We start from the raw sequence: 16,358 nt of genomic DNA on the forward strand, positions 1-16,358 counted from the left end.
CAAAATAATAAAATTACTTTAAGTCAATTTGATTAATGTTGTCAATCTTCGTTGCGTATCGTCCTTACGAAAAAATGCGGGCCATCTAATAGACTGATCGCGCGGGGTGAGGTAAGTGTTTAATTTCGGCGGGAGGCGGAGAGTGTCCGTTCTGTAGCGTTTAGCTTATTATGTATTCTGTGGCAATAGCTTAAAAATATCAAATAAGAAAACGATAGAACTAAGTTTAACTGAAAAATTTAACCAAAATGACAATTAATGACAGAATTTGAGTGCTTTTCTATGAATAATGTGCGAGGATGTGTAACGAAAAATGTTGGTCACGTTAAAATACTGAGGATGTACGTATAGAGTTTTTTGTAAAAAATTATAATAATTAGGAATTTTATTAATATTTTAAGATAACTAAAGTATGAAAAATTACAAGTTCGATTTAACTTAGACCGTCCGCGGGACATCCTGTATAATAAACACCCTGTGTAGTAAACATCTTGTATAATAAACAGCCTGTATAATAAACATTCATTACATTAGATTATTTACCTACTAGATAACTTCCTACTCTCCATAAAATATGTATATAACCAAGAAGCGCAACACAGGGTCCCAAGAACCAAATAAATAACTTTACACTTAGTTTGAGATCCACTGTCGTACATTAATTGTAAAACACAAATGGACATATAAATTTATTTCATTTCATTTCATCCTGTATAATAAACATCCTGTATAATCATTGAGATAATATTACTACGTATGGAGGAGACACCACGAACAAAAACTGTGCGCCATTTTTTTGCTCTAACTAAGTTTTAAAAATTATTATCTAGTTAGGTACTTACCGATGAAAGTTATTCCTTTGCACTTTTCCGTATTATTTGTATTATTTGTGCAATATCGTAACTCACAAGAAAGCATATTTGATGCGTTTCACTTTAAAACAAATAAAAAATGAGCGTGCAGTTACGCCATATGGCGTATGTTGAGCGGAACATAAGAGCGTATACGCACTATGCGGGTAACCGCATTGCGCACTGTGCGGTCTGCGGTAGCCGCATCGCAGTGCGCATAGAAATGAATATTACGTACATAATTGTGCTTGAGGTCAGCCGGACGGCTACCCGCATAGTGCGTATACGCTCTTAGTGATGTAGGCGGTGTCGTCTCCATAAGTATATCTCAATGTGTATAATACACAATCAAATACCTTAGCGGCGAAATGGAAGCACCCTGTGTCCTCCGCGGCTGTGTCGGGCACCGCGTCCAGCTGCAGGTCCGTACTGCGCGTCTCCGTGCCGTTCTCGTCTAAGGAAATGTTTAATTCTTAATGTTATGGTTAAATATGAAAGGGGGAGAGAGATGAAAGTGCAAACGTTTTGTACATTGATAAAGTACTTTAAAAGAAGGGAATTTGAAAAATCAAAACATAAATCTCAATCTCAAAAAAAATGTGTTTTAAAAAATTAGGAGTTGCGATTATATTATGGCAAACAAAATTTAAAAAAACCAGGTTATGAAAAAATGTATAAACGTTTTCGGGATAATGATATTCAGAATATTAAAATTCGAAATTGAGATAGGTAGCCATGTGCGTGTAACATACGTATGTGTATATATTGTGTGTGTGTTAAATATCCTGCCTCTCACAGCTTTCAATTTATTTTTTACTAGCTGCGCTCTGTGTGATGATATATAGCCTATAGCCTTATGATGGGCTATCCAACATATAACGGCGAAATAATTTTTCAAATCGGAGCATTAGTTCCTGAAATTAGCGCGGTCAAACAAACAAACTCTTCAGCTTTATAATAATAAGTATAGATTATGTATTCTAAGGGGAGATATTTTTGTGCATGACTGTGCGTGTGCGTGCGTGCGTTTGTATGTTAACATCTCCTACCCCCTTTTATTTTTATTTTTTCTCACTTCATACTAACCCTTAGCGAACACGTTGAGCTCCGCGAAACAGCCGGTCTCAATCATCTCGCTCTGCCACGGTATAGACACGGAGCCCGTGTTGAACTTGCCGTAGAACGTGTCGTCGCCGGCGTCTAAGTTCACGCCTTTTACTGTCGAGAATTGCTCGATGTCGAGTACGTCCTTTGCGTAGACCGCGTGTGGCTGTAAATGGATGAAAAACAAAGAAATTAGAGAGTTTCATCTCGAATAAGTACTATTTTTTTATTAATTTGAACACCATATAGTTTCAGGTTTAAAAGTGAAGTCCCGTGTCCCCTAGTGGGGTAAGGGGCAGATGTATTATGCAAACATCTATTTCACTGATCGATTTTCTTTAGGGTCAAGTAGGTGATCAGCCTTCTGTGTCCTGCCAGACCGAGACATTTTTTTTTCTTTGTCTCCACCGGGAATCGAACCCGGAACCCCTCGGTTCTACGCTCACGCGTCAACCACTGTATCAAGGAGGCGGTCAAAGTCGGTCAAGTTTCAGATTTAATTGCATGTGTTCACTCAAAAAATGGTTTCACGTTGTATTGTTTTAATTTTAATAATTGTATAGTGCGTTAATTGTATCTGTTATTTGTTTTATTTATTTATTGTACATATACCAAACAGAGATGAGCTATACTATAATTAGATAAAATCAAAGCACATGGCACAGACGTATTAAAAGGCGGCCTCGTTAATATTTAATTCGAATAAATGATCTTTCTTTCTTTCCCGATCACTACGGGTCTTTCACAGACCTAATTCAGACACTAGTCCATCACAACGAAAACGTTTACATATTTAGTTCCTTTGTAATAGTTTTAAGTAGTGAAAGCAAATAAATGAACTTTTATTTTATTATATATTTATTACTAGGTCTAAGCGTGATGATATATAGCCTATAGCCTTCCTCGATGAATGGGCTATCTAACACCGAAAGAATTTTTCAAATCGGACCAGTAGTTCCCGAGATTAGCGCGTTCAAACAAACAAACAAACTCTTCAGCTTTATAATATTAGTATGGTATTTTGATGGTATATAGTTACTGTATTCACTTTTTTATGTTATTGTAATGATTTAAATGTTGTGTGCAGTTTTAATTGGGTTGTAATTTTAATATTGTTTAAAATTAGTTGATGTAAATGTTTTTGGATTATATCCTATAACTGTGCCTTATATAAATAAATAAAAAAAAGACGGGTTGCACTCCGGGAGTGCCGGCAGAAGTGAAACTTGATTATTAACGTTGAGCATGTTTGATATCCATCCGTCTTACGCTTTTTCGATCAGGTCACGTGTCCTGACGCGAGTTTAAGATTTTACACCCAACGCCGCTAAAGAAGTTTTTACTTCAATAAGGGCTGATTTTTCAATCCTTGGTTAAAACTTATTCGTCGAATAATGTATAAATCTACCATTTTAAAAACGTATTCTAATTGCCCGTATTTGACATTTTAATGTTATCGTGTAATACTTTATTGGATGGATAAGTTTTATCCAAGCATTGAAAAATCGGCCCTTAATAAATACGTATAGATTCCTTATGCCCCGTTCACACTCACATCAGGCACGAACGGCGCGTCCACCATGCCGGCCTCGAGGCGCGCCCAGTTGAGTCTCGCGAAGAAGCGGTGCGCCTTCACACACGCCGCCCCCCGCCGCCCCGCACCGCCCCCCAGTCGTGCGCCAGCGCTTTTGGCCAGTAACGCGCCGCATAGTGAACGGGCGCACTCGCTGAACTTGCTAGAATACTTCTCTGGCTCGTGCTACACAATAGAACAAGTTAAATAAGTTCAAATTATTCGTTGCAATTGAGGGTGCTTTTCTACCACGTTTTGATGTATTGATGTTTGTAACTGCTTTGAGAATCTGCTGGAACGTGACGAGTTCAAATTATTCATTTCAATTAAATTCAAAGACAAAACAAAACACAAAACAGGGCCACAATATGAACCTTGGGGAACACCCGAAGTACTTAGTTATAAAGTTTTGAAATTAATAACAACTAACTGCAGCGTCATAATTAAAAATTTAACAACATTCTACTGCCTTAATAGTTTGCAAGCCAACATAGTATTCATCTGTAAACAACAACATCTGGCAACTTTATATGTAGCAGCAAACGATCCACCTTATCAAATGCTTTACCAAAATCATGTCAGTCTGTTTAAGGAATCAGTATATATATCGAAGGTAAACTGTATTATTTCGCCGTTTACAAACGCTCGGCATTTTGTAATATGTCGAGAATTTGTAATCAGAAATTTTTAGTTCGGCTAAAGGGACGGATTAGGTTAGGTTCGTGTTTTTTTTTTTAAACTACACGTTTGGTAAAAGTAAATCCTCAGCGATTATTACAATATGCCAAGCGTTTGTAAAGTGACCGACGATGTTTATAAACGGAGGAAATTGCACAATTTTCCTGCGACACATACACTCTGCACTCGTATAGTACTATATTCATGGCGGGACTTATGTTTGTATAAGATCTGAATTGTACCCATATTCATGAATAAAAATATTTGAATTTGAATTTTAATTTGAATTTGAATCCCTTACCTTCACTCTCCTATCCACTTCCTCTCTCTTAACTTTCTCTTTCCTCGCACGAAATGGCGCTCTGCCTTCAATCATTTCGTACACGAGACACCCGAAGGAAAACCAGTCCGGGCTGAACGTGTAGCGTTCGTTGTCTATCACCTGGAATAATTTAAGTTACTTAAATAATAATTAATAATTTAAGTTAAATATTAAAGAAAAAAATAAATTCCCAGTTGCTATGGATGGATTAAAAATTAACAAATAATAATGCGTTAAATTGCCGGTTTGCTAATTACAGATTGTAAAATAAAGAAAAATAATTCATTTAAATATAAACAGATCACAACATTTCGACAGTTTACAATCTCGCGAGTTATAACTTACTTATGTTATATTGTAACGTTAATAGTCTTACAGTGGCAAATACAACTAAACAAGGTCGCAAATAGCCCCACCACACATATTCAATTATCAACCTTACGGCTCATACAATAAAGTCGCAAACACTTCACCTCTTACTCAACAACGTCACATACCGCACACAAGCAATTCCTGCCTTTACGGCGCACACAATAAGATCGCAAACATCCCTCTAGCACACTTACGTTCAACTAAACAACGTCACACACACTAGTGACTACCAACCTTACGCCCTACACAATAATTTCAGTGATAGTAAATTGTTAAAAAATATGACGTTATGACGATTCAAAAGTGCTTCTAGAAGAAGTCTTATTGAATAAATACAAGCAATTAATATTACTAAAAGTATTACTATTATTACATAATATTAATACAAGCAATTAATTTGTCTCTGATTTTTTTCGTGCCGTAAATGTAAAACACAGAGTCCTGAAAAACAGTTCTTACTATCTTAGGAGCCTGGGTCGCTCTAATTTGTAAAATGTTTTAAGTGAAATAAATTATTTATTTACTTATTTATTATTTACGTGTTTGTTCTCACCTCGGGCGCCATATACCCCACAGTGCCGACCCGCCCCCGCACGGACCCCCCCTCGGGCACGTCCACCGCCAGACCGAGGTCCGATATGCGCACGTGGCCCGCGTCGTCCAGCAGTATGTTCTCTGGTTTGCAGTCACTGAAATATATTATATATTTATTAGTTGGGTAATTCACAAATTATAGCTGTGTAATTTATATGTTAATATATAATTGTGGAGGAAGGAAGGTGGAATTCCTCCATCGAAAAAGGGAGGATCCTCGACCAGTCTACTCGACTGGCCGGCTGTGAAGGCTGCGAAGGCCGTGAAGGTGATGGATGATGTCTGAAAGTTGTATATATGCTCTGTAGCGAAAACATTTCGCTTGCGCGATTCAGAGCGAGGTGTCGCTACAATAATAATTCATTAATTCATTAAATTGTTGAAATAAGTAGTGTGTCGTCTTGTCAAAAGTATCTAAGCGAGTGTTCAATATTATATTTCATAACGATGTGAATATTGAAAACTTTGCTTTAGGGCCGATGTTACAATCCCTGGTTAAAACTTACCCGTCGAATTAAGTATTACACGATAATGTTAAAATGTCACCTGTAAACCGTCAATTGCATGCAATAAGAATACATTTTGAAATGGTAGTTTATTACGTTATTCAACGAACAATTTTTAACCGAGGATTGAAAAATCAGCCCCTATTCAATAAATTATTTTTCGATGCTTGTCTCGAGACATAGCAGGGTAAAAAACAATACGGGCAATCCTGTTTTTATAAAAACAGTTTATGTTTCTATCATTATTCTTGTTTTGCTGTTATTTCTGTTACTATTGTAAGGTGCAAATCTTACTTGCAAAATTATTTTTCAAAAAATATTTCATAATTTTTTCTTTAATTCCTAGCATTTTTGGTACTGTTGTAGGAATCTTTTTTTTTTATTTTTTACCGGTAAACAATCCCCATCTTGTGCAAATGCTCCAGCCCACAAGCGACCTGTGCCGCGTAGAACCGCGCCCGTTCAAGCCCGAGCCCGCTCTCCGCACCGCACATATTGTATATATGGAACTTTAGATCACCGCCTGAAAAATTTTAAGAGATAATAATTATTTTAAGCTATTGCACAGCTGAATTTATATTTTTGGTTTTATGGCATTCAAATGCTTTATAAATATAAATTTATAAAGAATAGAAAAAATTCGATCACGAGGCGGGACTCGAACCCGCATCCTTCGCGCCATTCCGGGGCGGATGCCTGACCAACTCAGCCACTCGTGACCGTGATGCGGGTTCGAGTCCCGCCTCGTGATCGATTTTTTTCTATTCTTTATAAATTTATATTTATAAAGCATTTGAATGCCATAAAACCAAAAATATAAATTCAACAAAAAAGGTCGTGTTCCATCGTTACAATATTGTATTCACTGAAAAGTGCTTCATATTGGTTGAAATGGTTGTTAATCATCTCAATAGATGGCGCGCGGTGTGTCCCTTCAGACACATAAAACTGAAAGAATAGAATAAATTCGATTGCTCTGGCGGGTCACGAGTGGCTGAGTTGGTCAGGCATCCGCCCCGGAATGGCGCGAAGGATGCGGGTTCGAGTCCCGCCTCGTGATCGAATTTTTTCTATTCTTTATAAATTTATATTGCACAGCTTCTATCGCGGGCCTTGAGCGCGGGGATCGAATCCAGAAATTTAGTATCGAAAAACCTCATGCTCCCCACGGGGACGGGCGCGGAGGTGTGGCTTGAAGGCATAGCATGCAATAGCTTTACCGCGGCAGACCCCGGGTGCCACAAGTCTTTTTTTAATTATAAAAAACTTCATTTGCCTCCAAATTATTAGAACTTTTCAAAATTTAAATAGGACCAATCACAAGGAACTGGTTTGAAAATAAAATTATCTTCAAAATTATCAATACCAGATGTTATCGAGTATTTTGCTTCCTATCACATTGAGGAATTTCTATAACTAACAGCTAAGCTTTACACTTTACCATGAGCAATGCCCTTCCCCGACAAAACTCATAATCCACAAGTCCTCCCCCCAAAAACTCACCATTCATAATTGTCAACACGAGGCACAATGCATCCTTTGTACGCGTAAGCGAGGTTCACAACGAAGCGCGAGTTGATCCGCTCCGAGATCTACTTCTCAATCATAGCCCCATGCCACTCACAATAGTGAGCAATACCCACCCACCAAAACTCACAATTTATCAGAATTGTGAGCAATTTCTCCCCAGAAACTCACCATTCATAATAGTCAACACGAGGCACAATGCATCTTTCGTCTCATACGCGTACGCGAGGTTAACCACAAAGCGTGAGTTGATCCGTTGCAATATCTGCTTCTCAATGATAGCCCCCTGCCACTCACAATAGTGAGCAATCCCCTTACTCCAAAAACTCACAATTTATCAGAATTGTGAGTAATTTCTCCCCAGAAACTCACCATTCATAATAGTCAACACGAGGCACAACGCATCTTTCGTCTCGTACGCATACGCGGGGTTCACAACGAAAGCGTGAGTTGATCCGCTGCGAGATCTGCTTATCGATAATAGAAACCTACCACTCACAATAGTGAGCAATCCCCTTACTCCAAAAACTCACAATTTATCAGAATTGTGAGCAATTTCTCCCCAGAAACTCACCATTCATAATAGTCAACACGAGGCACAATGCATCTTTTGTTTCATACGCATACGCGAGGTTCACAACGAAACGTGAGTTGATCCGTTGCAAGATTTGCTTCTCGATAAGCACCATCGCTTCGCCCTTGCGTTTCTTGATACGCTTCTTCTCTAGTTTCTTGCACGCGTACATTTTTCCCGTCGCTCGCACCTGTTGGAGATGTTATTGTTTCCGAAAATTGAGTTTAAATTATATTATTATTAAGCTTGTTAATTAAAAAGGTACGAATTGAAATTGCTTCGAAAATAATTGAATTCATATATTGCAGATTTACTGTATTGCAATTTTACATTAAATTTACAAAATATTAGTACATAAAAATGACTATCATTAACAAGTTTATTCACAAAGATTAAAAGGATAAAAACGTTTTGAGTTTAAAATAGGTTTCCTGACATGCTACTTTACCATCTAGCAGGACCAGGCTATTAACTTGACAAAGACATTTACACATGAAATAAGTTTTCCATACCAACAAATATGCCTTGGAAAAGAGTCTTCTAAGGCCATTCTCCCATTGCGATACGCACAGTCGATTCAAGTCGCCGCGGAATATCTCACATACATTGTACCGGTAGCGTAGTGTGCGAGCCTACATACAAATGTATGTGAGATACTCCGCGGCGACTAGTCTCCAAGACTTGCAGGATACTTGAATCGCCTGTGCGTATCGTAATGGGAGAATGGCCTAACTTCTTCGCAGCAAACAAACTTATCTCCACTAACCTGACAAGCGCAGACCTCGCCAAATCCCCCCTTCCCAAGCACGCGGTACATCCGAAACGTGTTCTGCGTGACCGGCTGCGCCTCCAACCACTTCCACTGCAAGTATCTATGGAAGTACATCGACCGTTCGAACTCCGCGAACGGCGTGCCCGCTAGAAAGTTCTTCACGCATCGTATGCACTCGCTGAATATGTCCTTCGAGCCGCCTGGAATTGGGAGACCAATCGATAAATTAATGTATACTTAATATTATAAAGCTGAAGAATTTGTTTGTTTGAACGCGCTAATCTTAGGAACTGCTGGTCCGATTTGAATAATTATTTCGGTGTTAATAGCCCGTTTATCGAGGAAGGCTACTAGACGATAAGCTATATATCATCACGCTAAGACCAACAGTAGCTGAGTATACTGCGGGTAAAACCGCGAGGCACAGCTAGTTTAGAAATATTTTTATACATTAACATTGTATAAAAACAAAGTTTAGAGCAATTTACAATTCTAGATATTTTGTGTAATGATCATAGTCCATCGGATTTACCAGTACCAGTATGTGCCGCTTCCACATGCTGCCCGATTTAATCTAGATTATCCCACGTGTTTAAACAACAACACTTTCTAGTTAGTTAACAGCAACAATTAATAGTAATAAAAGTTTTACTACTCTTACAATCATATATATAGACAAAAAATTAAATCATTTTCATTTAACTACCATTATTTTACCAAACGACTGTTATTACAGAATTCATCTGTTGGAAAAAGCAATGCATTCAAAACCACAAGGGACCTGCATTTTACATAACTTAACTTTTCCTGTCCTCATCCCTGAATACAGATAATATTTGAGGTTCGTAACCGCGTCTATTGTAACGTGAAAATGTGGGTCGCTTCTCTCATGGTGTTGCGCCAGTTTTTATATCCAAAATTACGAAATTTCCACAACAATCACTGTATGAATAAATCTCGTGATGGATCAGTATTTAACGTATACATTTGTATCATACCATCTAGATACTCCACATTACGCGATAATATCATCAATTATTCCACCTAAAAACATCGCAATTTGCATGTAATATGGGTAAGTCGTTAAAAAAGAAGATCTTTTCACCTAAATCCTATCAACTTCTATAGTCAGTAATCCAGCCTTTCTTGATGAAGGTGGTAAGACCTTACTACCATGAGACTTTTCAACCACCTACAAGACGGTTTAGGTTTTGGTAAGGAATTACCCTTTTTATTAATTTTTATTAATAATTACCCTTTTTATATTTATTTTTATTAAGGCACCCGCCATCACAGGGTGTTTGCGCTACCTCTGGATTATAGTCCAGACATTTTTGCTTTATACAACCACCCTTACCTTCAAGCAACGCACTCGCGTCTTCAATAACAGCGGCCGGCACCACATCCGTGACCGCCTCCCCATCTTCCGCCTTCAGGTAGTGGCTGAACACCTCAGAGGCGAGCGCCACCCGACCCTCGTCCACCTCGACTTCATACCGCTCCGCCTGAATAACGTCGGGGCGCTGTTATTGGTTAATTATAGTGCTATCCGTTAGATAGAAGTGTTTGTGCATACATTAAATGGTATTTTTGGTATGGAAGTGAAACTACAGTGCTACAAGACAGGAACATTGTGGCAGAATACTTATGCAATGAGTGCTAGTCTAGTGATATCTATTTGAATTGGGCCGATTTTTCAATGCTTGGATAAAACTTATCCGTCCAATAAAATATTACACGATAATATTAAAATGTCACGTAAACTGTCAAATACGGGCAATTAGAATACGTTTTTTTTAAATGGTAGTTTTATACATTATTCGACGAATAAGTTTTATCCAAGCATTGAAAAATCGGCCCTTAATTGTTGATGCGAATTTTGGAAAAGGCAAAGTGCGAGTGCAAAAATATGATATTTAAGGGACTCTATTATTCTGTCTACTACATATTTATATTTAACTGTAGTATTAATAGTCCAGTCATTTAGTTCAGAAAAACGAGATTACATGGTCACTTTTCCGGGAGTCATGTTTCTATTATATCCACGCGAACGGAAAAGATACGATGTGGCAAGTCTATAAGAGAACATCATAATTTATAATTTTCAAAACCTTCCGGAAAGCTTTTTAGACAACACCACCAAATGACTGGACTAGAAGACCGTATCTATAATATAAATAAACTGTGATTCTAATGATTTCATAATTTATAAATGCGAAAGTTTGGACGGGTGAATTAGATAAGAACAGCTGAAAGTATCTTGATGTAACTTGGCCTATAGTTAAAGTCGAACCTACCTTATACAATTTAACATAAGGGTTTAAAATATCTGCCATAAAATGCATAAACAAGGAAGATGCAATCTGAAATCCCCAGGCTAACATTATTTCTTAATAAGTTCGAGTTTATTAATTAGCAGGAAAATAATCTGTTATTAGCAACACTAACAACTCTAGTGCATGTTTTATGTTTGTTTTACACGCTATGAGAAACAGGTAAATTCCGTAAACATAATTAAATGATGTCGTATTTCTAATTGATATTTTTTCTAACACATTACGTCACGTTTAATTATAGTTAGTATTACGTATAATACAGATAATTAATTCCTCATCACACATGTGTTTAATGTTATTGGTTATTGGTCAGGAAAATAAACGAAGAAAAACATTTCTAGTACTATTCCAAACGAAGATTAATTTAGAACGACTTCAAACGATGATAGTAATACATTTTATTATTTACTAGCGGTCCGCCCCGGCTTCGCCCGTGGTACATATTTACGTTTTCTCTACATAAAAACCATCCTCGTACGTCAAGGAATATAATAAAAAAAGAATTATCGAAATCGGATCAGCCGTTCTCGAGTTATGCGCTTACCAACACATTTTGCGATTCATTTTTATATATAAGAAGATTTACAAAAGAACAAACTGTATAATGTATATACATAGAAGAATCGCTTACAATAGATACTAGTACATTTTAACTTCTCTAGCTCCACCATCTATAACCATAATTTACACCGGGTTTCTATATAAAAAACAAAATACGTCACAGAAACTTCTTAGCAGCTTAGCACAGTTCATCGTACCTCAACAAAAGGCGAGATATAATATATCAAAACACAAACGTGAGCAAACTTAACTCCCGCTGTATATCACTCTACAGCTACAAGCAAAGAATACTTCTAGACGCAGAAACTTCGTTACATTGATTAACGATCGGATCGCCCCATTAGATGTGATCATTGAGTTGAGACAGTGACGGATCTATTGGTTGTAAAAAAGTATGTTCTATGCGGGTATTTGTATATTAGTGTTGTAGCTTGTAAGTCAGTAGGTGTTCAACTGTTGCAGAGGAAGGACGTCTTAAACGTTAAAAGGATGAGATATTAATTTCGTTGCAGATGCTCAAGGGATACATTGATTAACGATAGGGATCGGTCAATTGGCTTTGATCATTTCCTGTATTGAGTTGAGACAGTGACGTATCTGTAGATTGTAATAACTTGTATTAAATGCGGGTATTATTATTTTTAGTATTGAATTGAATTTTGAATGTCAGGCTGTGTGTTTGAAGGACGTTTTATGTTAAAACCATATTGCGTTATGTTCCAGATGCTTAAAAAATACTAACATTAATTTATTGATAACTATAAGAAAATATAAAACATATATTTTACTTTTCAATATCAATCGGTCCTCCACTGACATTATAGTATGTCTAATGAATCTTTAAAAGTGAAGTGTATTCAAATAAAAATTACCTAAACCTAACGTATCGTTTCACTGAAACACTCACAACAAATATACATATTATTATCTATATCCACGCTTTACCACATACTAACAAACCACTTCCTTACATATATTCCCATCACTACGTAGTATAAAACAAAGTCGCTTTCTCTGTCCCTGTGTCCCTATGTATGCTTAAATCTTTAAAACTACGCAACGGATTTTGATACTGTTTTTTTTAAATAGATAAAGTGATTCAAGAGGAAGGTTTTAGTATATAATTTATTATGTTTTAGACAAAGCGGGCGAAGCCGCGGGCGGAAAGCTTAATATAAGCTTAATTAAGTTTAATATATAAAAAAATAGCAACCCTTCAAATCCGTCCCTGTACTCTATCCACAATCCCAGCGCACCTCTATTAACCCGGGACCTCAACCAAAATCGCGTTCATTGAATTTGCCAATTACCCAGCCGTTATTACGTTCTATGTATTGATTTAATGGGCCACATTGTTAATTCCATATTGGGATGAAACTGTATTATTTATGTAGGAATAATTAAGTAATTAAATAATTAAACAGATTGGTTAGGGGTAAGATTATTAAATATGATTTTAAATAGGTTGCTTTTATCTTAATCCTACATGTTGTGCTCTGTGTTTAAATTAAATCTGCTTACGTTTATCGATTTTTATCAAAAAAAGACCTCATCTTTGACGTAATCCTGTATTTTTTTGTAGTATCTACATATATGTTTTGCTTATTATTATTTTGTTAATATTGCAATGTTATTGAATAACATTCGTCCATATAAAGTTTCGCACATATACAGTTCATAGGTTTAGGTCCGAAAAACAAAAATTCTATCCAAATTTTCGCATTTATAACAGTAGGTGGGTTTTAAACTAGTAGGTTGGTAGCTATGTCTAGTCTTATCTATTCTAATATTATAAAGCTGAAGAGTTTGTTTGTTTGAACGCGCTAACCTCAGGAACAACTAGTCCGATTTGAAAAATTCAGTCTTAGATAGCCCATTAATCGAGGAAGGCTATTATAGGCTATACATCATCACGCTTAGACCAACAGAAGCGGAGCCACGCGGGTGAAACTGCGGGGAGCAGCTAGTCTTTGATATGAAGGTTAACACTAACCGCATCAAGGAAGCTGTTGTACTTGTGGTAGTGGGGTCGGTTCTTCTCGCAGAACTGTCGGAACAGCAGCTTGCCGATCGGCTGCTGGTCCACTATGTAGTCGTAGTTTATATCTGAAACAGAATTACACATAACATTAAAGCGCGAAATTTTGTGGGTCATTTGTAACAGGATGGCGGTTCTACAGGGGTCTTAGTACGCAATGACAAAAAAAAAATGATGGTCAGAACGCTGATACCGGATACCTTAAGATACTGTAATATAAAATATAACAGTATCTTGAGATAAAATATTATAGTAGGTATCTTCACCGTGTGTCACGCGCTTAAATCTCTACTTCTATGCTAATATTATATAGCTGAAGAGTTTGTTTGTTTCACAGGATGACAGACAGGAATCACGGGCCCGATTTGAAAAATTATTTCACTGATAGATAGTATTTATCGAAGAAGGCTATATTATCATGCTAACAACAATAGGAGCGCAGCGGAGCAATGCGAGAAAACCAGCACACCGCACAGCTACTAAAAATTAATAATAATAATAATATAGGATTCATTCAGATAAATTATAATTAGCAAGTCCTAGACATATATGAGGGATAGGAAGTTTATGTCCCTGCAGTGCGCAGTGGGAACATTTATGGGCTGATGATGATGATGATACACAATGAAAAAATATCTCCACCGTTCGTATGGTTACAGTTAGTTATTATTTAAATTCGAGTAATATATTTTGTGTATGAATATAGTTTTATAATGAAAATGAAACTAATGAAAACATCGCAAATATTTCCCGCATCAGACAACAGTAACTAAGCATAGTTTATTGAATCAAAAAACTAAAAGCACATTTAATTACATCTATTGTAATATATTTCACAACTCAACCATCTCCGTACCTTTTATTTAACTTGTCACATTATTATGTGCATAAATTCAGTACAGATTATGCAAATAAATCGTCAACTTGTTCAACCGTAATATTGGAAGCGTATAATTTTCGTTACAGTGTAATAATACAACTTTATCCTGTACTAGCTGTTTCCCGCGATTTTACCCGCATTGCTCCGCTCCTGTTGGTCTTAGCTAACACCGAAAGAATTTATCAAATCGGACCAGTAGTTCCCGAGATTAGCGCGTTCAAACAAACAAACTCTTCAGCTTTATAATATTAGTATAGATTATCCTGTATAAGTTTGATAATATTTTTATATATTGGAAGATAACAAAATCTCTAAACATTTGGACTTCAAATACAAGTAGTATGCAATATAAATAAGAGAAAAAAAAATCATTCGCACAGATTATTATAAATGTCATAAGATAAAATATATTTCTGGCGTAAAGAGAAATCAGCAGTAATGCCATTTTTATATATTTTGTTGGAAACCTTTTACTTTTACTTAATAATAGAATAGCTTTCAAGTTGCGTTAGCTTAACACTGGATATAGCGTCTACAGGCATATTCAATTATCGGCAAGTATTTCGGCTATTAACTCCCGCCTGGACTGCTGATAACAAATATCCCGATCCAAATTAAACCTTATGGAAAAGAAAATAAAGCTCAAAATTGACCTCTTTGCTCTCCTCATTCAATGCTCCATTGAGTCATAAACAAGTCATTAGGTAACATTTATCAAAGTGCATTTGATTCTGCTATAAAGGACCAATACGCTGGCCCAGTTCGATAAGTGTGTTGATCGATTATGAATCTTAAAGTATAGCGGTTAAGAACTGTTTTGCATTGATGACATCTGCCGAATTGAGGTCTGAACCGTTAACCCGATATCAATTGGCAAATCGCCGTTTGTTGACAATCTGTGACTCCTGCTCACGAATACGTCCGCAAATATTTAAGACTTGAGGTCCGCCCGCGGCTTCGCCCGCGTTTTCAAAGGAAAACCCGCATAGTTCCCGTTCCCGTGGGATTTATGGGATAAAACCTATCCTATGTGTTAATCCAAGTTACCCTCTATATGTGTGCTAAATTTCATTGTAATCGGTTCAGTAGTTTTTACGTGAAAGAGTAACAAACATCCATACATCCATACATCCATACAAACTTTCGCCTTTATAATAGTATTAAGATTTAGGTCCTAGATAATCCTTTTTAACAAGGATAATCAAAATATTTTAGTAAGTTCCAGCTACAAGAACTTAGCTTTAAGTTCACCTTTTCTCTAATAAGTAAGGGGGGTGTTTCCAACAATACCAAACTTATGGAGGTATGTACCTACTTATTATTTACTTTACCTACCTACCTTAAATACATACCATACCCATTTCTATTCAAACTATTTACGTAAAACATAACAACGCTACCCGCTAACTTTCGAATCTAATATTCATGTAGAATTTAATATTTGAAAATCTTAGTTTTAATCTACCCTCACCTAAAACTCATTTTCAGGAAAACTTTCTCAAAACTACTTGAAGAAACTCGAGTGGGATTTTTTCGCTAAAAACTCGTTTAACATCTGCAGTAAGTATGAAAAGTTACAAAAACATTTTTTTTTTCAACTTTCCCCATTTTAATATCAACCAGCTTTATTTTTCGTTAGAAAACTAAAAGTGGATACAAAAAAGTCGTTA

At 36.6% G+C, this 16,358-nt stretch overlaps 1 protein-coding gene across 2 annotated transcripts in view; it reads right to left on the bottom strand.

The window, feature by feature from the left end:
• The window catches only part of Gprk2 (G protein-coupled receptor kinase 2), a 60,288-nt gene that overhangs the window by 1,524 nt on the left and 42,406 nt on the right, over positions 1-16,358 (bottom strand). Inside the window, exons 3-12 of one of the 2 annotated variants that reach the window (XM_089709877.1) lie at positions 13,764-13,876; positions 10,231-10,378; positions 8,868-9,073; positions 8,102-8,291; positions 6,391-6,523; positions 5,454-5,589; positions 4,508-4,648; positions 3,511-3,714; positions 1,938-2,121; positions 1,208-1,305 (exon numbers count right to left, since the gene is read on the bottom strand). In XM_089709877.1, the coding sequence (XP_089566003.1) occupies positions 1,208-1,305; positions 1,938-2,121; positions 3,511-3,714; positions 4,508-4,648; positions 5,454-5,589; positions 6,391-6,523; positions 8,102-8,291; positions 8,868-9,073; positions 10,231-10,378; positions 13,764-13,876 (1,553 nt within the window). Of the gene's footprint in view, positions 1-1,207; positions 1,306-1,937; positions 2,122-3,510; positions 3,715-4,507; positions 4,649-5,453; positions 5,590-6,390; positions 6,524-8,101; positions 8,292-8,867; positions 9,074-10,230; positions 10,397-13,763; positions 13,877-16,358 lie in introns of both variants that reach the window. The other variant, XM_089709876.1, reaches the window with a different exon arrangement.

This window comes from Colias philodice, chromosome 23 (genome assembly GCF_061535455.1).
Source record: "Colias philodice isolate Cphi_HAF_F1 chromosome 23, ilColPhil1 Martin Lab GWU primary, whole genome shotgun sequence".
Classification (NCBI taxonomy): domain Eukaryota; kingdom Metazoa; phylum Arthropoda; class Insecta; order Lepidoptera; family Pieridae; genus Colias; species Colias philodice.